Source organism: Pleurodeles waltl, chromosome 10 (genome assembly GCF_031143425.1).
Source record: "Pleurodeles waltl isolate 20211129_DDA chromosome 10, aPleWal1.hap1.20221129, whole genome shotgun sequence".
In the NCBI taxonomy this organism is placed as follows: Eukaryota; Metazoa; Chordata; class Amphibia; order Caudata; family Salamandridae; genus Pleurodeles; species Pleurodeles waltl.
In genome coordinates, this window is record NC_090449.1 from 625,279,245 (window position 1) to 625,305,074 (window position 25,830).

The window sequence follows — 25,830 nt, forward strand, 5'->3', positions numbered from 1 at the left end:
GCCCATTAAGAGGGAATTCTATGGATGAGCTCACTTTGTCCATAGATCCTGGTGGCAATCACAACATATTTTGCCAGGAACGATGCTCTAATCTGCCCCCCACATAAACTGGATTGGGGAAAGTCTTGGAGATACACAAGCGAGATTTGGGAAATCTTACAAGACCTTGAAAATGTTCTTGGCCATTTTGGTGGCTGTGAGAATGAAAGAGGCCACGTCCTGAATATAAGGCTTGGTATTCTGATAGTTTCCAGAGTTGGAGGAAGTGGCGGTTTCTGTTCCTTGCTGATGCTTGTTTAGACTGTTGGTCTGCATGAATCTTTGTATCTGGTAGGAGAACTCTTGATTGTATGTGAAGGTGTATGGAGATGGAGTCACACTGCAATTGGCAATTCACTGTAAGGCTCCAAAGAGAGCAGAGTGAGTGTCACATTCTTAGTAAAGAGGCCCCCCAACAACTCCTAGGACAAAAGAGGGAGAAAATGTGCAACCATTTATCAGTTGTTGTTGGAGATGTGCAGTTTAAATCTTGTGATTGCAAAAATACTTGTTTCATCTTGAGGTGAACAATGAAACTAACTCAACGAGAGAAAGAGATTGAGCTAGGGGAAAAAGAATTGTACCACAAACCTCAAGAGTAAAAAAGCTGTGTTTAGTGAAAAGGGAAATTTTACTATTAACCACAAACTGAAAAGCATAACTTCAAAATAACATAGGTAAGGGTGTTTGTTGTGTGAAATGTGTAAAGTTAACAACTGAAAACTGGATTTGAAAAGACTTTGCTTCATGAACAAAGACTGCCAAAAAAGATTTTGTAATTGGAAAAAGCTCATAATTAGTGATTGGGATCAATAACAAACAGTTGTCCTAACTTTTCCTTTTCACATAATTCCATTTCAAATAGGATGTTATAGTTGTATAAAATTCTTAATTCTTTATACTTCATTAGTAATCAACTATCCATCTAGTTCCAGGCCTCCCTCCCCACAACCCTTCTCCTCACCCAACCATTCTGAGCTTCGGTTTTGTATAAGGTGAGAACTGGTAATGCTGGATGTTAACCTTAGCAGGGTAAATTGGCATATGACAAAAATGACAAACCCACAAAAAGATATTTCCTCCTGAGCAGTACCCACCATTGCCACAATTGATGATTTGATGGTTTCAGTGCAAAATGAGTTAGTGGCAGCTTGTAATGAGATGTCAACTTTGGGTGCTTGTGTTTCCCAACTGAAGGATCATTTAGTTGCTCAGTCAGCTGTTTAAAACAAAGCCATTATTCTATTTCATTTGCTTATTGTCAAAAAACCTGGGTTGCATATTGGAAATGCTGGAGGTCCTCCCCTTCCAATCCTTGGAGTAGGTTTGACCATCCCTACAGCAATTCCTCAGGCTTCCCTCATCAATTTCAGGGATGCTTCTAAGGTATAAGTGTTCTTAACGCAGGTTCAGTTACATTTTATGGTTAAACCAGCAGTGTTTCCAGACATGCAATCTAGCGGGCATTTCTTCTTTGTTATCCTAGAGAAGGCACTCCTGTTTGGGCCATTCCTCTTGTCAACACAGATGATCCAATTCTAAACAACTGAGTGGCTTTAAGAAAGCGTTCAAGAATGTATTTGATCGATAAACTGTTACCTGTCTGCAGATGTCTGGAATTACTACAAGGCTCAAAAGATCTGGTTACTTATTTTCCAAAATGTAATAGATTGGTGGCAGAGACAAATGGCTGAGGAAGTGATCAGCCTTGTACTGCCAAGATTTTAGGTATGATAAGAAAGACATTTGACTAATATTGAAGCACAACCTTGATAATGCACTAAATTAACTAATATGGTCTTAGGATTCAACTATGGAAGTGCAGAATGGAAAGGAGATTGGAGAAGGTCAGAAAACAAACGACATTTTAAGGTCAAAGAGAAAACCCAAAGAGGAGTAAGAAAGCTTTAGAAAAGTATGACAGTGCTTGTACTCCAGCAAGGAAGACATTTGTGAAGGACTGCCAAACAATGCCCAAACGTTTCTTGCCTAGAGCTGCTCACGAAGGACACTAGAAAACTCTGATATAAAACAAGAGCAATTTTCAAGCATGTAAGATCAGGCTCCTGAACGTTTGATGGCAAACACTCTACAAAGTTCTGTGGCACATTAAACTTTAATATATTAATGTAGTCCACTAAGAAAAAGAAAGTGGAAGCAGTTACCACAATTGTTTCTGGTTACTACAGGCAATGTTATTGCTGTGTCATACTGCCAGTTTTTGAAAATTCCAGTTGCAAATAAAAATCAACCAGAGGCAGTCAGAGTAGTAGATGGAACAATATTGACATCAGGACCCATCACTCAACAGACTAAGTGCCTCATTACGACTTCAGTGGTCTTTTCAGAAGACCACAGCGGTGGCGGCTACCAAAAGACCATCATGTTGGTGGTAATCCGACCGCTGTATTATGACTCAAACTGTGAAGACTGACATAAAACAGCCACAAATCCAACATTTCCAGGAGAAAGGAGGGCGGGAAAGATGCAGTTCTACCACCAGCACCGCCAGCCCGACAGTATTCCACCCACTATATTACAAGCCACAAATCACCACAGTGGTTCTTTCATGGCGGAAAACCATTGGCGGTGCGAACCACCATGCTCAGGACCCACTGTTGTCAGAACAGAACACCACGGTGGACAGTTTGAATAACCCACACCTGACACACAGATACACACCAGACACACCTACTCACTGAACTATATAACACTCCCCACACAACACACAATCCTTTGCTACAAATTCAATTTACACATACCCAGAGAGCAGGCAAATACACTTATATAGCATCATTACAGCATAGGCACATATACACATCTCATTCGGTACACATCACACAACTGCACTACCAACACAAAACACACATAACAAGCACACACCCACACCACAAGCGTCCATCACTCACCATGCACCACCCACACCCCATCAGTCACCCTACACTGCACCCTTACACACACAACACCACCCTCAACACAATCACTACCATGTCCCCACAAAAGCACCCATGGTTCACAGACGATGAGTTGAGGGTCATAGTGGATGAAATCATCAGGGCAGAGCCACAAATGTTGGAGCACAGGTCCAGCAAACCTTGATAGCCAGAAAAATTGAGTTGTGGCAGAGAATATTCCAGAGGGTCAACTTAGTAGACAACCATCCACGCACAAGAGAGGATATCAGGAAGAGGTGGAATGACCTACAGGGGAAGGTGCGTTTCCGCGCCATCACAACACCAGATCGCCGTGCACAAGACTGGTGGTGGACCCCCACCTCCTCCACCAGAGATCACATCATGGGAGGAGAAGGTCTTTGACATTCTGCATCCTGAGGGCCTGACTGGAATATCTGGGGGACTGGACTCTGGTAGGTGCCCACAACTTTCATGTCACACTATTGTTTATGTCCTGCATGCTTCCTCGCCACCCCAATCCTCCCCAATTCATTGTATGTCCCACTATACCTCCCATCTATCCACCTAATGCCTCTCTCCTGCATGCCACACCTCCACCCAGGCCAAATGCCCACACAGCCCTTAGCAAAGGCACGGATGGCATTGTCTAATACTATCACTACGACTCCCACAATTCACTTACCCATCTACGTGAATACCTGGAATGTGCACATCACATCCCTTGCATGTATGACTATTGTACTAGCTATACCAACTAGTTGGTCTGACTGAGGACCACTACATGGGAATGACAGCAATGTAATGGCACAACACAATGAAAAAAAAAGCTAAACAGCCACAGCACAGTGACAAATCCAATTGGCCACTAATCAGGATCCACAAACCAGAAATTGACCCACCATGGTATGGAATGTAACTCCATGCACATGCACAACATGCACAGACAGGACAATTAACTTTGCATACACAGGATGGGCCAGATCATCACCATGTTGGGGGGAAACCAAAGGCTGCAGAGGGAATACCACAAGGAGGTCATGCAGCAGTGGCAGGCACACAGTGCCACCATGGCTTCCATTGCAGGGGTGCTGAGGGATAGCAACACCACCCTGTGTCCTTCCACCACCCACCAGCAGGCCCCTTCCGCTAGCAACATAACATCTGAGCCATCCACATCAGGGGCAGTTAGTGGAATGGAGGCCTTGCCAGGGGAAACACAGCCCTAAGCCACCCCTCCCTCTGTAGCAGAAGAAACCCCCCGCAAACATGGTAATTCATCCAGACATCTGGCTGGAGCAGATGCGAAGACCCAACCCACTGCCAGGAAGTGAACCTCACCTGATATGTCTCCCTTGAGTGCCACTGAGACACCCGGTTGACTGTTCAATGACATTACTCCACCTTCCCATTGTCACATGGACACTGGACCTGTGCAACCAACTGCTGTACCACCTACTCTGATGATTCCATCGACCATGACCTCACTCATCACCTGTTGGACAATGTATGCACCATCATTTTGTAGTCACAATTTCATTATATGCACAATAAACACCAATGGAACACAGCTACTGTGTATGTGTCTTCATTAAAACATCAACAAATGTAATGATTGCAAAATGTGATTTGGTTATGCCCCCTAACATCCAACAGGCAGTTTAATGGACAGCAGAGGGAGGCATTCTCAGCAGGAGACACAGTACAACAGATATGTTCCAGGACAGATGTCAGAGAGTCAAAAATCCAGGGCCACACAAGAGTACAGTCATTATTCCAACCTGCAAAAAGACAATGACAGATCGTACCATCAGGATGGAAGGCCTGGAGCCACACAAAGCACATATGCAGCTCATAAATGTCGTGCCCAGTGTAGAATACCTCCTAAGCAGGTGGGCCTAGAGATTACCTATACATCCCCAGGCACAGAATATTCATCAAAATCACTTTAGCTGCCATCTGTCATGCAAAACCCTCAATTCTCAAATCATTTAGCAATGGCTAATGACTATGAATGTCTTAAGCCACAGGCAGCAGAGGCACATATTACAATACCACAGTCAGTGGGTGGAATGACACAAGAACAAGGGGATGCAGAAAACATAACTCAATAGTGGTCTGTACAGTGGAGATGTGAATGTAGGAAACTGCAGTGAGTACACTTGTAAGAGTTGAGGCACTTTTACTATGCAACTTACATTCAATCAGCCAGCTCCCCCAACACACACGTAGGCATAGGACCACATCACACCCCTAATGATGAGTCAACTCAGGAGGACTATTGTCAGTAATTCATGTGGATATACAACACTTGCAAACCCACACTAATCATACCTGTATGTCAATGGAAGTACTGATCGATGAGCTCAGTCCTAGAGCCTGCTGCACCTTCCTCTTCTGCCTCCTCATCACTTGCCATGTCAGCATTACCAGACAGTGGTACAGATGCCTCACACTCATCAGCTAGCAATGGTATCTGATGTCTCAGGGCTAAATTATGGAGCATGTAGCAGGCTACTATAATCTGGAATACCTTTTGGGGCGAGTAGAGGAGGGCACCTCAGAGCATCCACTCAAGATGTAAGGATGACCTTAAAATTTAGGGCCATATTTACTAATGTTTCAAGAAGTGAAGGGCAGCAGGTAAAGTTGTCTCGTGAAACAAAAACAGCTGTGCTGTATCTACAAAGATATGGTGCACTTCTGCTACCTACTAGCACACTGTATAGCCAGGATTTGGTTTTTTTGTGCAGAAAGGAGTACCTGCCTGCCAAAAAAAAAAATCCCTAGAGGCAAGGTAGTGTGCTCTGCAGCACATATGGAAAGAGGAAACAACAAGGAGAAATAAATATATTTATCGCTGTAACGCCCATCTGTTGTAGGCACACCATTTTGGCGCCATCTCAGGTTTTCTACCTTTAGTAAATCTGGGATTGCGTTAAATTCAATGGGTGGATACACAGGAACACCCAATTTCCATTCATTGAACACCTACTGCAACTAAATGCAACACAAAGCAGCTGCACTGCGTTGCATTTCTTTACAAAGACACACAAGGCAGCCCCTTGCATGGTTTGTAATTACTGTTTAAGGACATGCAAGGACTTGTGCATACAAGTCCTTAGTAAATCTGGGCCTTAGTTGCAGTCTATCATAATAACATCAAAGAAGCAAGGAAATCTCATATCGTGGATAGAATCAAGAATGCGGGCAATTCATCAAAATAATTGTATAAGATCCTTAAAGAATTCACTAATCCCGCAGCCTATGCTTTAGCTGTTTTAGCCTCTCAGGCCATTTCAAATGACCTCACTAAAAAAAATAGCTAGAATTTATAACACTTTTGCTAAAAAAGACTTTGCAGGAAACTAGGGTTTCATCCATCCCTTCGGAAACCACATGCCCTGTCCTTCTGGAGGAGCTCTAGACCAAATGAATACACTGATTAACAGGATTAAGTTTGGATCTCCAGAGTATCTTGCGCCACCTTATGTTATTGCAACTCTGGCCACAGTGCTTCTCCCATCTATTACTGATCTAATCAGTCTTTCACTGACCTCAGAAACTTGTTCATCAAAGTGGAAAAAAGCCCGGGTGAAACCCATTCTAAAACAAGCATTTGCAATGCAACAGGTCTTGCATTTCGTCAAGTTAGAGCTATTAGCGTTGTAAACTCCTAACCAAACTTTTCTTGACACATTAAATGGGAAGAAAACAAAAATGAGTGTGACCGCACTGTGTAAAACACAGCGCGATTGCGCTACGAAATAAAGAGAAAAAGTAGTCCAGAAACCATACAGAAAACATGGAGCCTCGTATGTTTCCAGTAGTCGGTTGGTGCGCTCGAGGAGGGCTAAACACCAGAAAAGGCACGACGGATGCATGCCTTACACTAATGAAAGCAAGCAGAGTTTAAAAGGCAAGCCCACAAACCAATGTAAGGGACTTACGCGACATGGGCGTGGTTAGAAGCCCAAAGAGAGATTACATCAGGGGACGGAGCGTTTTGCGCTCGCCCCTAAAAAAAAGCCTATGGCATATTCCAAAGAACTGGCAAATTACAGACCTGCTTCCTCTTCTTGGTAAAGTAATAGAAACCATGGTGAACACCCAATTTACAGCTTTTCTGGAAAGCCACTCTTTGCTTGACCACTCCTAGTCAGGCTTTCAAGTCTTGTTCAGTACGGAAACATCACTGGTGGAAGTATTAGAAAATATCAGACTTTTTTGGATGACGTGCACTGTACTCAGCTATGCTAGTGTTATTTGATCTGTCCACAGCATTTGACACCATTTCACACTCAGTCTTAATCCAAAGACCGGTGGAGATAGGTGTTGGTAGGAAAACTCTTGGGTTGATTAAAGAACCTTTTGAGTGAGCGCACCCACATGGTGCAGCTAGAATCCTTCTGCTCTCAAACAGTAGCCTGGGACATATTGGGGTGCCACAGGGCTCCTCTTTGAGCACCACCCTTTTTAACACCCATGTGGCCCCACTGGACTAGTACAAGTGAAAAAATGCTATGGTTTCGATATCATCTCATACGCAGATGATACCCAACTTGTCATCGCTATGGGGCACAACCCAGATTCTACGAAAGAAAGATTCTGTGAATGTATGGAAAAGATTGCCTTCTGGATGTGGCTCAGCTGTCTTCAACTAAACACATAAAACAGAGATTGTGCTCTTTGGGAAGGCTCATTCTGTGTGATCTTAGGTTAGTGGCCCCAGCACTTTGGGCCAGCTCCCACCCCAAATACAGTAGTAGAAAACCTGGGTTTCATGGTAAATGAAAACCTTTCCATGAGGGCACATGTGAATGGCATCACGGGTACCTTCTTTGCAACTCCTAAGGAAAGCATTCCAGTGGCTACCTCCCCAGTCAAGAAAATCCCTCATCCAGGCCCTCATAGTCAGTCGTCTGGACTATGGCAGTGCCTTAATGGTAGCAATGAATGAAGGCATTTTTCCAAACTCCAGGTGGCACAAAATACAGCACCATGTCTGGTTTATAATCTGCCACTTCGATCTTCCTCAAAATCTACATTCAGAACTCTTCATTGGCTGCCTATAAAAAGGGGCTCCTTATTTAAACTTCTTTGTCTGGTGCACAAATCCCTTCATGGGAGTGGGCCTCTCTACCGGCAGGACAGATTGCAGCTGCATGCCCCTGTCGCAGTCTTAGATCCAGGGAGAAACTTCTGCTACATCCTCTGCGCATACGTACTCCCAGGTATGGGGTCTGCTCATTTTCATATTTGCCCCCCAGCACTGGAATAAGCTTCCTACATTTACCTTCATGCACTGATTTAAAGTGGTTTAAAAAAAATCTTAAGAATTGGGTTTTTAATCTTTGTTAAATTCATTTCAATTGTCTCAAAGTTCCTGCCCCAGTTCCTGTAGAGCTGTAACAGCACCTTTGGAGGGTGATTCGTAGCGCTTAATAAGAAACTATAACACAACAATCTATTTCAGTAGTTAGTTGATTTTATAGTTGTTGTTTGTGTTACGAAATAAGAATCCCTAAAGAGCAGAATATTGAGAATAAAAAAGGGAAAAAAATGAAATTAATAAAAGTAAAAAACATAAGTTAAAAAGGGGCACACACGCCCTTCCTTGTACGGGTGGTGTAAAGATAATCTGACTGATACACGAGTTTGTGTATGAAAATGGAAGGGATTACAGTTTCCAAAGAAAACGAGCTCAGCACATTACAAACAGGGACAGACTACTTCATATTATCAGGGGCTTCCCGGAAAAAAGTGTGCATCGTGGTCAGGGTTAGGTAAAAGTTTGATGCTGCTGAACAGGATGCAGAGGGAAGCAGCAATTTATTTGGCACTTCTGTGGCTGCTACCACACTGAAGAGACGAGCGTACCTTGAAGCATTGACGTGCTACTCGTGATTTACCAATGGAGCCTGAGATCTACCGAGCCTCTGATGCCCATACCTGGATATCCATAGCTAGGAGAAAGGCAACTCTGCCCTCTAGTGGGTTATATAAGAACTTATCAAAGAGTGTCTGAAAAGCGCAAGAAATATACACCACCAACCAGCGGAAAGACGAGACGGGAGAATCTGGGAGGGAGACTGAGGCCCTGATTTATACTTTTTGGTGCAAAACTGCACTAACGCAGTTTTACACCAAAACGTTTAGCACCGGCTTGCACCATTTCTGTGCACCAGCTGGGCACCATATGTATGGAATGGTGCAAGCCGATACAAAGGGTAGGCTAGTGTTAAAAAAAAAAAATGACGTGAGTCGAGTGGGGCTGGCAGAATGGAAGAAGGGGACTTTGCATTAAAAAATGACGTTAGGCAGGTTAGAGTAAAAAAAAAAAAAAAAAAAAAATGACTAACCTGCCTAGAGTCATTTTCTGATGCAAAACCATCCATACCATGACTCCTGTCTTAGAAAAGACAGCAGCCATGCCCACCACCCCAATGGCCAGCACAGGGGACCAGGGTTCCCTGGGCATGGCCATTGCACCCAGTGCCATGTAGGGGGGCCCATTTCAGGGCCCCCAATGGCACTTTAAAAATTAAAATAAAATACTTACCTATACTTACCTGGGATGGGATCCCCCATCCTCTGCTGTCCCTCTGGTGTTGGTGGGGTGTCCCTGGGGCGAGCACCTGTGGGCTTATCTCATGGTGTTCCACCATGGAAATTGGCCCAGAGTTCCCCTAATGCCTGCCCTGACCCAGGCGTTTAAAAATGGTGCAAACTAAGCTTTGCACCATTTTTGGCCCCCTTCTTCCCCCGTGCGTAATTTTAGCACAGGGGGATAAATATGGCGCTAAGGCCATAGAGTCATTTTTTGCACAGGAACACCTTCTTTACATCTCATTGACGCAAAATAGGTTTACACGTCCAAAAAATGACTTTAACTCCAAAAATGTGGCGCTAGACGGATCTAGCGCTAAAGTATAAATATGGAGTTAGTTTTGCACCAAATTTGCATAAAAAAATATGCAAATTCAGTGCAAAATAAGTATAAGTATGCCCCTTAGTGCATGCATGACCTCGAGCGTGGAGGCAGGAAGCGATGTAAAATAAGGCGATCTCTGGTCCAGGCAGCCCTCTTCGTCAATGGTCTGTTCAAGTGCCATTTACATTTAGCTCCCACCTGCCATAGCATATGACATGGCTAATCAGCCACCCCACTTGAGCTATTGGTTCCTTTCTTTGTGAGAGACAACATTCCTACCTAGCACACCGTCGTCACCCTTAGAGAAAGTAGTCCCTTTCAGTGTCAGGAACTTGTAGGCCCTTGTGTGATGCTTGTGTCAGAGCGAAGGAAGTAAGGCCGAAGCAGGAGAGACCGGGAAAAGATGAAAGGCCCAGCTATGCCTAACAAAGATGCAAAAGGAAAGGAAAAAAATAGTTGTCTTCAGACAGCAGTGAAGATGCAGCTCATTCAATTAGAACACTGCAAGACTGAAATACTTCTGGGCAGGACAACACAATAGCGAGGAAAGCCACTGAATCAAAAGCAGACACCTGAAATAGACAAGGGGCTGACCCAAAGTCTACTAAGTATATTTATATTAGAAACAATACCTCTTCTCGACAGATAAAGTTGTATATAGCCAAAATCATAAAATGCCTTAATATTTTCCCACAAGGGAAAAAGGGTGAATAATTTTTTTTTTTTTTTTTAAAGGCACCTGAGCTCAGTTCTTCATTATGGGAGTGAAAACAATCCGGGAACTAGTGAGACTGGAAAAGGGCGTGGCACTAGGTTGTGGCCCAATCTCAGTCATGGTTTGGTTGAAACGGATGTGGTGTCACCTTTAGTATAAGTATACACGGGGACGAGAGATAACAGTCCACATGGAACCACTGGAGCTGGAGGTTTAATCCTGATATGTGCTCTCTTTCTCCTTTTTGCAGACTAGTGGCAAGTTTACATAGGAAGGAGGGGACAGACCTATCATGATGAATGAAAGAGACCAATGGAGCGGGAGGCATGATGGGCATCCTTCCTTTTGAGAAATATGAACATCTTTTTTCTAGATCATGCACATTTTTCAAGGAACGAATCTAGGCACACAATTTCTAGACATCATTTATAGAATTATGTTGTTACTGCCTTACTGATACATGCTCACTTCTGTTGTCACCCTCAAGAATAAATCTCTTTGTTGCAAGATATAATCCTCCAATTCATTTTACAGAACAATCAATGTTATCTTCAATCTTTTAGTTTTCAATATACAAAAGCAGTCTCACCTTTTCCTATACACCGAAAGATCTACATTTATGCATACATCTTGTGATTTTACAGTTATAAATACACAACACATCATATACACATCTGGTACCTATCCCAGTAAACCTTGCTTTTGCAGGACTAACGGAGGCCCCACTCTGTCAGAACTGTAGGATATGAAATGTGTTTGAGACTATCCTCGCCGTCCTATACCCTCCACCCTTTCTGCTTCCATTAATCTCACCAACCCACCTCCTTCCATTTTTTCACCAAACCTCTTCCTCTTCCCCACCCAACTTTACCCTATATCAACCCCTAAATATTTCTCTTCTTTTAACTGTTGGCCAGTGTCCCTGCTGTAAATACCTTTTGTCATCTACAGTAACGTTATCATTTCTATTTAAGATCTTGCATCGCTGTTATTGTTAACATGTAAAGCACATCTGTATCCTAGATGACTATTCTCTATAAGAATCTATGAATTACATAAATAACACAGACATTCCCTCACATTCAAGGTGTCCCTAAAATAATACTGGTCAGAGAAGCAAGACATCACCTCAAATGCATGTGTCTGTTTTAGTATTAGGCTCAGGGTATTGACAATTGTCTTGGTTATTGGAAAGTCAATTACTTTTCTATGGTGCGTTGACTTTGCTCACATAGTTCAGCAAGAGCTCGTAAAATTAACTGGAGGATTAGTCATTGTGTCAAAGGGATTGATTCCTTGGGTGGCAATTAACAGACGTGAGGATTAGTCAATCCTGGAATAAATCTAAATATGTTGGGAAACTAACATCTGTCTTGAAGGTTCTCCAAAGGATATCTTTCGAAAGTAACATCAAACCTGAACATGAAATCAGAAAAAAAACGGTATAAGGGAAAATATGAAATGCTGAATAGGTTGCTTTGTGTTAATAATACAGGGAAATATGTTGTTAACACCTTGGAATCATCATGGACTTTTAATACAATAAAATTATATTAAAGTACAATATTGTTTTGTCATCTTAATTTCACCCACAAGTGGACATTGGGTACCCTTGTTCAATTTGTAAGCAAGCCACCTTCCTCCCCGATGGCAATCAAGATCCCTCATTTTTTCTTTTTGGCCAAAAAATAAACCAAACCGTAGCATTAAAACGGATTCCTTTATTTGGGGTTAGTTCCCTGTGTCTCCTCGGTTTATTTCCCCATTCTTAAAACACTGTTTTGGAAAGGAAAAATCAGCAAAGTTGTACTTTTGAAACATTTAGGCTTATTGGCCATTTAAAAGAAGTTAAGTACGCTAGCCAGTTCGCTACTGAAAAGGGACAATGGCTAAATGTTTTCTGCACATAGGTGAAGTTGTAAATGTAGCTGGCGCTCAGAAAACCGAGCTGAAAGTGTCATGAAGGAAGAAACGACTGCCTTGGAGCCAGATCTTCAAGGCTTCCCTAAAAATGTAGCAGATCCCGCATCCTGCGTAGAGTTACCAGGAGACTGTTCACCGAGAAAGGTCTACCTCCGAAACGAGCCCTATTGATTCTTTAAAAAAATATATATATATATATATTTAGTCCTCATCCATCCGTCTGGCATACAAAATATCATCCTAGGGGCCTCCTCATAAAGGTCAATTGACCTGAGAGTGAGCTACCATTCAAGGCTCACATCTGGAAATATCCAGGTCTCTAATTGTTACAATCAGTGGCTCTTCCCCAGAGCCCTTCTGAGACCAGCCGTTTAAGTGTAATCATGAGACATCATAGGTTATTTTCTTTCCAACCACCTTTTTAATGGAACCCAGAACTTATTTCTCTTATTTTCCTTCTTGCTAACTCCCACATCCAGAGTTAGGTTGTACACCAAGGCGTCTATCCACTCAGTGCAAGTAGGAGGGGAGGTACTAATCCACTTCCTGCATATGCCAGCAGCATCATATAGAAGGGCAATTTGGTGTAGTTCCTACTTAACCCTGCTGAGCCATGAAGGCATCCAAAGATAACCAGTGGGAGGCTTACCTGGCAGGTAATCGATAGAATGTTATGGATTGTTTCCCCAACCTCTTTCAAGAATCGGGAGAGCCGAGGGCACTCCCAAAATATGTGCCTGTCATCTCCCAAGCCCTGACCACACTTCTTACAGCTGATCAAGTTGCCTTGTGTACATTTAGATAGCTTCTCGGTGGTCCAGAAGCCTCTGTGAATTGAAACAAATGATTCCTTCTTAAATGGGTAGGTTTAACTGTGGAGCACAACAAAGCTGTAGATACTTGCCATAATTCTTTGATCTGTGATCCTGGGAGACAATCCCTCCAAATTTCCTCTGGCATGTTGAATTCTCCATCTAGAACTTCCATCAATGTCCAGTTCCATCTCACCAGATCTTTCTTCCGGGATTTACCCTGATAAAATAGCTCTTGTATCTCATTTGAATCACCATTCCCTCCTTCACGCTCTTCCCCCAACTTGCTATTTGAAGATACTTAAACCTAGCTAACTTGCCCTCTGTCGCCACATCCAGATCTTCATACGGTATCAGCTTCCCATCATTAAACAGTTGCCCCCCGCACCTAAATCCTGCCTCTTTCAATGGTTTAACTAGAATTTCCTTCGTCCATTCCGGTGAGCCCAGGGAATCCCAGAGAGGTGCGTATTTACTATAATATGGCTAGTTGGTGGCATTCCTTATCCCAAACCACTGCTTTGCAGCGTCCTGCATGATTTTAAATCTAACTTTAATAACGTATTTGGGGTCCCCAAGTTTGTAAAGAAAATTTACTTGCGTTCCATGATTAATCTCCATCATTTCTTTAAGAATATGTGCCAACTCCGTAGTTCCCGTACCGATCATTACCCCACTCATATTTTTTATAAAGAGTGCCCAGGCATAGAGATGGAAATCAGGGATCGCTATCCCCCTTTCTCCATCTTCCTTCTCAGTTTCTTCCATGAGATGCGTACACCCTTGGACGCCCAGATTAAGCTACTAATTTTGCCCTGTAGTTTATTCAGCCACTGTTTATTATATTTTAAAGGTACTGCGTTAAAAATAAATAGAAGTTTGGGGAGTGTAATCATTTTAACAAGGTTGGCCCTCCCCATAATTGTGAGGGGTAAATTGGCCCAGCTCTTCATTAGTTTACAGGAATCTCTCATAATTCTCAGAAAATTAACTTCTGCTATTCTTGCTATATCCTGCGTTATCGTGATTCCTAGATATTTTATCTCACTCTTAGTCGGGATACCCTCAGTCTCCATGCGATTATTTCAGTTTTTTCTTTGCTAACAACTACATACCCAGCAATCTCCCAGAATTTATTTGTGTGTTCCTCTAAGATTGGTAACGTTTGTTGTAAATTTGTGGTATATATCATTAAGTCATCTGCGTACAAAGCTACCTTCCTACACCAACCCCCCCCCCTATTTGAAAGGGGATATCCTCTGCTCTCTTTTAATTTTGCAAGCCAGGGGCTCTATATCCAAATGAAATAACAATGAGACAGTGGGCACACCTGCCTGGTTCCTCTTCAGATTTTAAAAGGGCGCGTTAATGAGCCATTGACCAAAACTCTGGCAGCCAGATCGTGATATATCTTCTGTAATACTCTTATAAACTTCCCTCCCAAATTAAAAACTTTGCAGAGAATATCCCGATACACCCAGTTGACCCTATCAAACGCCTTAGTAGCATCAATTGTTACTAAAGCTAATGGTTCCTTGCACGAGCGACCTAAATCTACTGAGCCTATCACACTATGTGTCAGTTCCTGCATATACCTGTTTTTTAAAAATCCCTTTTGATCTCCATGAATAAGGCTACCTAGGACACCCCCTAGCCTATCCGCCAGAACTTTCGTGAAGATTTTATAGTCACAGTTTAACAGAGAGATCGGCCTGTTTGCGTCGCAACTTCTCAAATCTTTCCCTGGTTTTAGAAGTATTGTAATAATAGCCTCCTTCCAGGAGGGAGGTATTGGACCACCTTCCTCTAAAATGTTATTACATAGGCCCACCTAATACGTAAGAATACTACCCTCTAAGGCTTTATATATTTCGAAGGGTAGGCCATCTGGGCCTGGCGCCTTTCCTATCTTCGCAGACTGTATAGCTCGCTCTATTTCGACCTGCCCTATTTGTTAATTTAAAACCTTATTATCTTCTTCCTCCAGAACTGGCAGGTTGAGGTCTTTTAACCAGGCCTTCACTATTTCTGAAGACACCACTAGTTTCTCTGAGTAAAGCTCCTTATAATAATCCCAGATGACTTCCCCAATCTCCCCACTACTACTACAGATCTCCCCTGGTTTCTTACCATAAATTTCTGCCACCTTATTCCTAACCTGATTTGTCTTTATTTTCCAAGCTAATAATTTCCCGCAATTTTCTCCATATTCAAAATGTGCAATCCTATTTGCTTCAAATCTAGTTTTTATCCTCTTGTCAATTACAGCTACCAGTTCCTGTCTTAGATCTTGGCTAAGCCTATATAGTTTTTCAAACTTCTCTTCTTTATGATCCAGAAGTATCAACTCTTGCTCTACCTGATGTAGCTGATCATCTAGTCGCGCTATCTCCCTCTTATACGCCTTCCTTTTAATGGAGGATGCTCTTGTCAATCTGCCTCTCAGGAAAGCCTTAAAAGTATCCCAGACTATAGCTAGTGATGATCATCCAGAGTTAGTGCTAAAAATTCTTCTGCATCTGTTCTTAAATCTGCTACTAACTTCTCGTCTAATAATAGGCTCCCATCCATTGTCCACCTACTCTGAATATAGCCTGTTTGCAATCGGATATTCATGCTTACTGCTGAGTCATCGGACATATGAGCCACAACATGTACTATCTCCTCAACCTGATCCCTCAGACTCCCATAATCTATCCTGGATTGATGTCTATACTTTTTATTAATATATGTGTATCCACGCTTCTGTCCCATCCTCTCCCTCCAAATATCATGCAACCCTGAGACATCATACTTAATACCTTAGATTGCATTTTTTCATTAGTTTTTGCCCTACTACCTGACGATCTATCTAAGTTAAAATTCAACACCACATTGAAATCTCTCATCCATATCATAGGGTCGGGATACTGTAACATGATGGAAGAGGTCTGGCAAAGGCAAAGGATCATCCCTATTAGGTCCATAATAGCCTACCAAAGTAAATGCATGCTCAAACGCCATCAGCCTTCCAATTACCCATCTACCTGCCTTATCCACCGACCCACACCGAAAGGAAATATTGGGATGATTTCTAACTAAAATAGCCACTCCCTTACTCCCCCCCAGCCTGCGTAGTACTTGAAAACTGCTGAAGCCATCTACATGGTCTAAATAGTTTAGTGCTTTCCTCATTCAATAGGTGTGTTTCTTGTAAAATTAAAACATTCGCTTGGGTGTCTTTCAAATACTGCATCAATCTTCTTTTCCTGTTGCTTACTCTTAAACCGTTGACATTCCAGGATAGGAGTCTTACCCCCATCATCTGTATTCTGCCTTTAAATGCAACTGGGTGAGCCCCCTGCGGCCTACCAGTACTCTACTGGATAAGGACTTTCTTTTTTTATTTTTCTTCTTATGCTCCCCACCCAGTGTTCACCCCCCTTCACCTCCCACCCCCCTCTCCGCCACAACCCCTGAATCCCTGGGAGAACCCATCCTATCTCCTTGCCTGGGTCGATAACCTTGCCCCGGAAGGTCCGCCGCCTGGCCACTATTTACAAAAATACAAAACCCAACAGTTACTCGCCCCGACCTCTAACTGTGCTAGCCAGCTTTACCTAACGTCTTAATCAGGTCATCCACCTCCCCCAGTCTTTAAAATTATACATTTTATTGTTAGCCATGACTCTCAGGGAAGCTGGGAACTTCTGTTGAGCCATAGCCCCCAAACTTTTCAAGGCCTCCATTCTTCTTCCCAGCTCCCATTGCTTGTTCAAAGTCACACTTGACAGGTCTGACCTGATTTCAAATCTAACTCCTTCCACTGCTAGCGACTTCTGTTTCAACGCTTCTACCAATATACGCTCTTTAAGTTCATGTGTGTGAAAATTAACCAGTATTTTCCTAGGCTTATCTCTGTTTGGAATTTTCTTATAGGGATCCCTGTGGACGTTTTGAATATCTCTTGCAATGTCTTCTGCCGTGTCCTCAATCTGCACACCCTGTTTAATCAAACAAATTACCAATCCTTTCAAATCGCTCTCTTCCATGCCCTCTGGAACTCTTAAGAAGCTCAAGTTACACCTTCTTTGATTATTCTCCAGACTCAAGCATAGATACAACACTTTCCTCATTATATTTCAACTTCTGAATTTCAGCCTTATTTACTCCCATCGCAGACTTCAACTCTCCCACCTGTTCCTCCATGGCAGCAGTCCTACCTGCGAGGTCGTCGATCTTCTCTCCAAGAGCCTTACACAGACCCCTTATCTCCTGATTATTGTTTGAGGTCTCAAAAACACCCTTCACCTCCAGGGATAGTGCTCATTCCTGCATTAGATCGATTGGGAGGTTCTTCTGCTAACTCCTACCACTGCTCATCCTCACCTCTTGAAGGTGCCTTAGAAGGGTTCTGAGATGATGGGCTCCCAGCCCGAGGGCCCTGAGTCTGCTGCTGCACATCTTCCGGGCTGTCCTCCAGCCTTAGACCCTTCTCCATTTCCAAGTTTTGCCCCCCTCCCAACTGAGCCCCCGCTTAGAGGGCCATCTAACGAGGTTCGCCAAAGGGATCTGCTGCCCTCCATTTCTTTCTCCCTTACTGCCATACTCTCCATATCTTCCAATGGTTGAAACCTTTTAGGACTGCACTCAATCTGCATGGCTTGTCTATCCCCCCCAGACTCCCAAAGCTCCTTTATCCATGTGCCCCATTTGTTGCGCAGAGTCTTTCTCCCCCATGCCCAGAGGCAGAATCCTAAAATAATTTTTTTGTGAGGGGGTAATCTTAAGGCTCTTATCGTGTCCACTCCCAGTTTTGACAGAGGACTTATCCCTCCCCCCTACTACCTCTGTTACCAGCTCTGGCTTGGTCCTTCTGAGCTTTATCGAGTTCACTGAGGGACTCTGGCTCACCAGGACCCAAACTTCTTTGGTCCCAGTAGTCCTCCTGCTGCTCCTCAGGGAATAGGTGAGCCCAGGCTTCTTTATTGCACTTACCTCACCTTCCCTTTTATTCCTCCTCAACCCCCTGCAGTCGTACATAACACGGCTCTCACTTCTTTTTCCCCAGCAAGAGTCACGATTTGCGCTGCGGCAAAAAAAGGAGAAAGCAAGTTACCATGCCTCTGCCCCTCCAATCCGTCTCCAAAAGGTCCAATGCCGCCTGTACTGCCTCTGCCACTGCTGCCCGTCCTGCCGCCTCGGAAGGGAATCCTTGATGCCTCTTCTGGCCGCATTAAATCCCTACTGCAGCGCGAGTCCAAAGGCTGGGCACGGCTCGCTTTCCCCGCCGGGGCTCCACCACTGCAACCTTCTCTGCAACCAAGTACGGTGCGAGCACCGACGTATTATTCTTGTTAAATTATGTACAAATACCACTGCTAACTAATTGCTGCCCGAACATACTGTGAATATTTCTCGCCGCTTAGAAGCGGCTTTGCGCAATGCTTTCCTGTTTGGCCCAGCGCGTCCTGCGGCCCGCTTCCTATCCGACCGCCATGTTCCCCCTATTCTGAGCCCTATTGATTCTTGGTATGAAAAGAAGGGAGGTGTTCTAGAACCAAGGGTATGATCCGGTACGTAACAGCTGAACCTATTGCAGAGATATATTGACCAGTGTGCAGCACAGTTTTATGAACGTGGCAGAGGGATTTAAAAGTAATCATGTTCACGACCGAGAGGCCATTGCAATGAATCAAACACCGCGGAGGCCGAAGCATGCCGCTAAGGCATTTCAGGGCAAGGCTCAAATAGTTCGACTGCTTTGACTAGTATAGTTTTAAAAACATGGTAATTAATTCTTATTTTAAATTGAACGGATGCAACAAGGATGGAAAAAGACAACTATTCCTAGATATGACATTTAAATGTTCGAATGTGAAATTGCCAAGGACCCAGAGGGAACAGATTAACCTACAGAAAGTCAGTAACTTACACTGCAGGGCATTTCTCCAGGAGGCTGGAAGGTGGCGGTTTGTGTTTGGTGTTGTGGCAGCCACTACCGTCTCCCACAGTAGTAGACCACTCATGCTGTCTCTTCAGTTCTGGGGGGTGCTGTGTGTAGCTAGAATTAGCAGGGACAACTGTGGCAGGGTGGCATCTCTGGTGCTATATTGAAGTCCTGCATGCAGCAGTTGCAGTTTGGTGCAGGGCCTCTGCATATTCCTGGCTTGGGTAGCTTATGTGGGTCTTAAATTGTAGACGGGGTGGGGCCAATATCACTGCCTGGAACAAGAGTGCATTACAGTGACCACTGCCCGGTGTCCCGTGCTTAAAAAACAATTGCAAATACACATTGTTTTAAAACGCTAACGGTCAGTCACTGATCACTGCAACTGCTACTTCAGGTAACCTTTGCGATGGGGGTGCTGATGGGGGCCTGTGCTCCAGCGCGCCTTACTGGGTAAGCAGCCTTTGACTGTAGAAGACAGAAGATTAGCCCCCTTTAAAAAAATAAAATAAAAATTGCTGAGCAAGACTTAGGTCCTGATTTAGAGTTTGGTGGATGGGATACTCCATCACAAATGTGCTGGATATCCGATCTATTGTATTACAAGACCCATAGGGTATAAGACAGTCTAAATCACATTCATAGTCCCTGTTTTTTCTCTTGAGGCTGGTTTGCCTATGAAAACATGCAGCATTCGTATGGAAGGGTGTTGATATTGGTTAGTGATGCTTCTCTAGTAGGTGCTGAGGCCTAGAGGTTCACAGCGCCCAATTGCGCCTGCAGCTTTATTCTTCCCAGTGCAGCTACATGGGGCAGAAAAGCTGTGCTATGGTACTACAGTGGTAGCCCTCAGCCCCTTCTCCCACTCTTTTTCCGAGCTACCCAAGGAGGTTGGTGCAAGTATACATTTAGTTCTGGGAGTGATTCCGTTGTGTAAGCGCTCAGGCACGAGCAGTGATGGATCTGCATCAGTACACATGTTCACTGTTAGAGACTGCGAGTCGACATTGGCTGTCTGCAAAGAACAAAAATGAGTAAACATGCCATGCTGCATAACCATTAGTGAAAGAATGTGTCAGTAAAAAAGTAAAAAACTCCTTGGCCTTGCGAGGTGACGACTATGGTTGTTCATTGTTGGTGGTCATAGTTCAAGGATTTGGCTAATGACCTGACCATACACAACCTTAAGCCTTTGGGGCGTCACCAATGTGGCACCATCGTTCTGATGCGTAGCTAAATCGTTGTGCCTACTAACCTGTGGTTTGGCAAAAATCTACAGAGGCCCATGATGTCAGGAAAAATATGAATGTAAGACTTCTCCAGAGTTAACTGGCCATTACCATTAGCAGATTAATGGGCAGTAAGTCAGAAAAGCCTCGCTTGCTGGTTTGGGCCTGCTACAGTGCAGATGCTCACATACCTCCCGACCAGAATTTCTAAAGTTTCACAAGTTGCTAAAGCTACCTTGTGCTGCAAAATGTCTGTGTTGCAGCTCCTCCCTGGCTTCCAAGTAAACTCATTGTGGTGACTCAATGCCATTTCACAATGGCCAGGGACTTCCTGCACATCGCTTTACTGAAAGAGGACGCTTCAGGTCATGACTGAGCTGCACTTAAAGAGCTGCATACGGGTCGCACGTTCATAATTCCAAGAGTAAAGAGATTCCACATGTTATGATTGAGGTGTACTTTCAGAGAAGGATAATGGGATCAATGCATGCACATCAGGAATACTTCAGATGAGGATTAAGGTACTGTGCTAGCACCTTATGGGAGTAACTGTTTGAAGAAGTCGGGTGTGCTTTCTGCCTATCAGGACCGACTTACACAGGTAGAGCTCTGTGTGTTGGACAGTACTGGATCAACAGGGAACTATGCAGGTCACGATAGTGGTGTATTGGCAGAGCTGTCTGAGTTGTCTTTTTTTCTTGGAAATAAGGCAACCTTATCTTTTACTCCACTCCACCCCAACCATCTACCAACGTTTTAGTAGTTTTTGGTGAGAATGCTGATCCTCGTCATAAAACAAGAGGTCGTGACTAATGTATATCTGTATTATGTACCATGATTCACCTCCTGGAGTGAACAACACCCTGATTTATTCCATTCCAAGTGGGTTTGCTTGATATTACACATTGCCTCAAACGTCGTGTGCTATGGCATGACACCAGCGGCTTTGCACAGCCACGTGCGTTTCTCAAACGAAATTACAGAGTACATTTTCTTGCAGTTGCTACTTCCGATTCCAATTACAGGCGCAACATTCACCCCCACGAGCACAGCCATGACCCTTGCACAATTTACCCCGTCCCGAATGGCGAGTGACCTTCCAGTCAATCTGATAAATCATAGAAATGGCCACCCAGGGGTGAAACGCCCAACACTCCTCCAGAAGGGCCTTCCTGCGTCTTGTGGTATGCAGTGTCCCCAGTGCTAGTTTGCTGATTTCTGTACCACCGTGCATGGTCTCCATCTTCATCCTTCCTCACTCGGTGATCAGTGTCACAGGCAGCACCTCTATCGTTATCAGCTAATGCCATTTAAAAGGAGGAAGGGGAAGAAGAAAGGCGAGAAGCAAGACAAGACTGGAAAGGAGGTGGAAGAGAAAGATGAGGTAAAGTATAATATAGTGCTAAGAGGGAATAGAAGAGAGAGAAAAGGGGAGAGAGGAAGAACGAGGATCAATGAGAGAACACGAGGAAAGGATTACACAGGAGAAGAAACGAAGGAAGAAAGTGCAGGGAGTGTGAGAAAGGACACGGAGAGGGTGAAGGAAGAAGACCTAAGAAAGAAGACATAAGTAAGAACAAGCAGGGAAAGGAGAGCATGAAAATAAGAAGGGTAAGCGGAAGAAGGCACATTTAAAGAATAAGCCATATAGATGTGATTGTTAGAGAAAGGAGATGATTGGACAAAAAGGGATGGGAGAGCAATAGAAAGGAGCGAAGGGACAAGGATAGAGAGGAAAAGATCTTATCACATAAAAAATATGTTGTAAAATGCATAATTTTTCTCCTTTTCTATTTTTCTGGAGAAGTCACTCAAACATCCCTGGAGTGCTCTGCTCCTTTCACACCACGGAACACCAGGATGAAATCACAGAATGGCCGGGGCAACTCCTGGGTCCCAGGCAGACACTGGTAACCTAGAACATCCATCCCTCTTGGCTGTGTTTCTGATAATGACCATTTCAAGTATAAACACTTCTATTGCATAGCCTGAAACAGGATGAAATCTGGTGCGTTTTTTTTTTTTTTTTTTTTTTTTTTTACAACAATCTCATTTTGCTCGAAATGCTGAATAGAACGATCCAGAAAGTATCTTCGAGGATTGCTGACAACCATTTGCTGGCATCTTTCAGCTTCCAACATGAATATGCCTTACAATGGTCAGAGAAGGCGGCATGGCTCCGCGGGACTACCTGGCACAATTCCACAACCTGTTTCAATTTTGGAGTCAAGCATCAGGGCACCATTTAAGAGGAAACCACTCAAATAAATTAACTGCAGTGACCAATAAACTGGTTTAAGTAGGATTTATTTATTTATCTTCAATCTGAAAAAAATCTACATTTATAGTGTAATTTCCATGCCTCCCTCTGCATTTACAATAGCAAAACGTTCCTCACTCTTAGCAATCATATGAAAACAACGACAATGTAAATTTACAAAAAAGAAATCAGCAATCATTACAAACATCATGATTTTACATTTTCATACACAGAAAAATATAAATTTCTCTGGCACTTCGTTCCTCGATAACTGTCTATTTACATTACAGTACTGAATAACAGTTTTCATTGCATGCGTTTGCAAAATTGTGAGTGAAGTAGTATCATGGGCTAGTCTGTGGGCCACAGCTTTGGCAAGTCCAAAACGTCATGTAACTGAGGATTTTGTGTTTGTGATAAGAATAGCTTATTAATGGGTCAGGAAACGCTTGTCATCCCAAGATGAATACAAAATATCAACAAAGTTAAAAATAAATAAATCTCTTTTCGGTATGGTTACTCTGGAACCCAACATTAAAAGAAAAATGTAACAAATTCCATAGTCCTCTTCAATGTTCAAATGACACTGCTTGTGGCCAGCGAAATGAAAACTGAAATTGGTTTACTTTTACAATCCACACTAATTGTGCCTTCCTTAGCAAATAATAGTTGACTCTAAAAAGCAATGAGCAGCAGAAGTGATGATCTGCTGTATTTGACATAATAAAGTGTTAGTGATACACCTTATGTCACAATTGCCTAGCAGACAACCACTTTCAAGAGCAGGCAGACTGACGAATTTCAAGACAGATTGTATTTACAGGTGTGGCCTTATGGCAAGCGTTCCTTGAAGTGAAAACGAATGCAATTCAGTATCTCCTACGCTGAAAAGCTGGTTTGTGCCATGCTCTTTTTCTTCAGACCACGGAACCGAAAGTGGGGAAGCAGGTCCTTCGACTAGCACTGCGTTTCCACTATACGTTCTTGAGACCATGTTCTCTTCTCAACCGCAGTCAGTGTTCATGAGTCAACATCTTGACAAACTTTAATTCAAGTTCTATAAAATAGGTTCTACATTCACAGCAGTCACTCCATTTCACTCTCCTTCTGTTTGGCACCTGATGAGAAGACAGACAAAAACACTTATTATTCACAAAACAATAGTTTAACTTTCAAAGTTATTTCCAAAGCTACATAACTATCCAGTAGCAAACAAGGACTATTTCTAAAAATGTTCTAAAGAAGTGACACCAGTTGGGACGTGAATGTCACCTGCATGGTGGACAGTCGTGCCACCCTGCCTTGAGTGCTTGACTGTGTGCATCTGCAATCTTGTTTTTTGACTTCGGTCCTGCGGACTTGCAAATCTAGCATGTGCTCCAAGGCCTCAGGTCTGTCACTTGATGTGTATGGTCCTGCACCTGCCCTGGAGTAAAGAGAATGCTCTCCTTGATAAACAGTAGACTCCTGTCCCTCTCGTTGGCGTAGCACATACAGCCGTGGTGGCAGCATGCCATTTGGGAATCCATAGTTGTGACCAATTATATAGACTACTGGTTCCCTCATGCAAAGATCCCCATCTCTGTGTGTACCCAATCCCAGTGCTAACACTGCAAGTGTATGCTGTGCATGTTTGTGTATGTAGCTTGCATAGTATTGTGAATGAGCTGCTGTAATGGAGGAATGTGAGATCTATTTTGAAAACTTCTCATATGGCCTTTTGCACAAGGTGGAGGTGAGGTGATTTTCCCAAACAGTGTAAATGTATTGCTGCAATTCTTGAAGCTGAAGGAAGGTGACCTAGAAAATGAAGTAAAGGGGGAGGAGACAAGGCTTCTTTAGAAGGTGATGATTAGTTTCACTGCAGTTTAATGTTATATGTTTGATAAATTGCTATCAGGCAAACAAACATTTCTAATCATATATCACTTTAAAAATCACCTTTTCAAGATTTTTCACCAGATGGTTAACACATCCTATTAAGTCATTCCTTCAGCCCAATCACATTTAAAAACAAAACCTACCTCTAAGATGATACTGTGGGGACCTCCCAGTGAGGCCACTTGCAAGCCCACTTTCGAATACCCCTAAAACTCCTATAACCTAATTTTCCCTCTAATCATTTCAAAGAATTTAGTCCACTTAAAACAGAACATATTTTTACAATTCATCACCAAAGACAGTGCTTACTTTCCGAATTTGAAGAGATCTAAAAACTGGAATTAAGATGGCCCTTAACTCCCTTATAAAACATCTACAGAAAAGAATTGCGTATTGAAGAGATAGATACCGGATTTACAAAACCTACATGTGGTTTTATCCACGTCCTTATTGGTGGCACCAAACTTCCAGTCTATAAAAGCCGGGAGTTGCCCTAGTCTCAGTTTCAGGGCCCACTTTCGGATATTTCTACTTTTTTGTATGAATTAGGTAAGGTTTCCTTAGACTTGCAGTAGTGGGAAAGCAGCATTTGGGGATCGCTTAAGCTAGTCCTCTACATATCTTGCAAATGCAAGCTCTCTCACCTGGCATTTCACCAGATGTTTTCCCGCAAAGACTTGGGTTTTGGCCATTTTTCAGGATTTGTCTCCCCCCCTCTAATTGCCCTGGTATATGTTGTAAACTCACCGGCCAAAGAATTCGGGTTTTCTCCTTCAAATAGGTGTGCATTATATATCTTAATAACAAGCATGGACAAGCTACCACAAGCTAGTCATCATAATTAGTAAATCTCTGGTAATATTTAAAAAATATATTTATTTGTCCCAGTTCCAGTTGTAGTGCACTGGTAGGAGCACAGTATCATCCTCATAAAAAATATGAGGTATTGAGTCGTCAAGGCAGTTTTGGTGGAAATGCACGGACTATTCCTCAAAGCCTCTAGGATGTCTGATATAAAGTTTGAGAACAGCAACAGAGCCATGATACATCCCTGTTGCAAACTGGGTTGGGTGTTTTCTGAGATTGCTAACAGTTACTCCAAAGCTCGACCTGTGTCCAGGTTCCTTCATGAAGCTGGCTGTTCGGTTTTAATAGATCACGCAGAATATTTCCTGTCTGCCAGTTTTTTCCACAGT

General features: G+C 43.2%; 2 protein-coding genes across 14 annotated transcripts in view; both read right to left on the reverse strand.

The window, feature by feature from the left end:
- LOC138262439 (uncharacterized) overlaps window positions 1-21,549 on the reverse strand; it is a 56,526-nt gene extending 34,977 nt beyond the window's left edge. The window contains exons 1-2 of the mRNA XM_069212336.1: window positions 21,475-21,549; window positions 18,434-18,558 (exon numbers count right to left, since the gene is read on the reverse strand). Coding sequence (XP_069068437.1) covers window positions 18,434-18,558; window positions 21,475-21,549 — 200 coding nt within the window. The remainder of the gene's footprint in view (window positions 1-18,433; window positions 18,559-21,474) is intronic.
- A 1,235-nt stretch (window positions 21,550-22,784) lies between these two features.
- PRKAG2 (protein kinase AMP-activated non-catalytic subunit gamma 2) overlaps window positions 22,785-25,830 on the reverse strand; it is a 1,410,703-nt gene continuing 1,407,657 nt past the window's right edge. For all 13 annotated transcript variants that reach the window (XM_069211100.1, XM_069211103.1, XM_069211101.1 and 10 more), the window contains one exon: window positions 22,785-23,871. In XM_069211100.1, coding sequence (XP_069067201.1) covers window positions 23,840-23,871 — 32 coding nt within the window. In that variant the 3' untranslated portion in view covers window positions 22,785-23,839. The remainder of the gene's footprint in view (window positions 23,872-25,830) is intronic.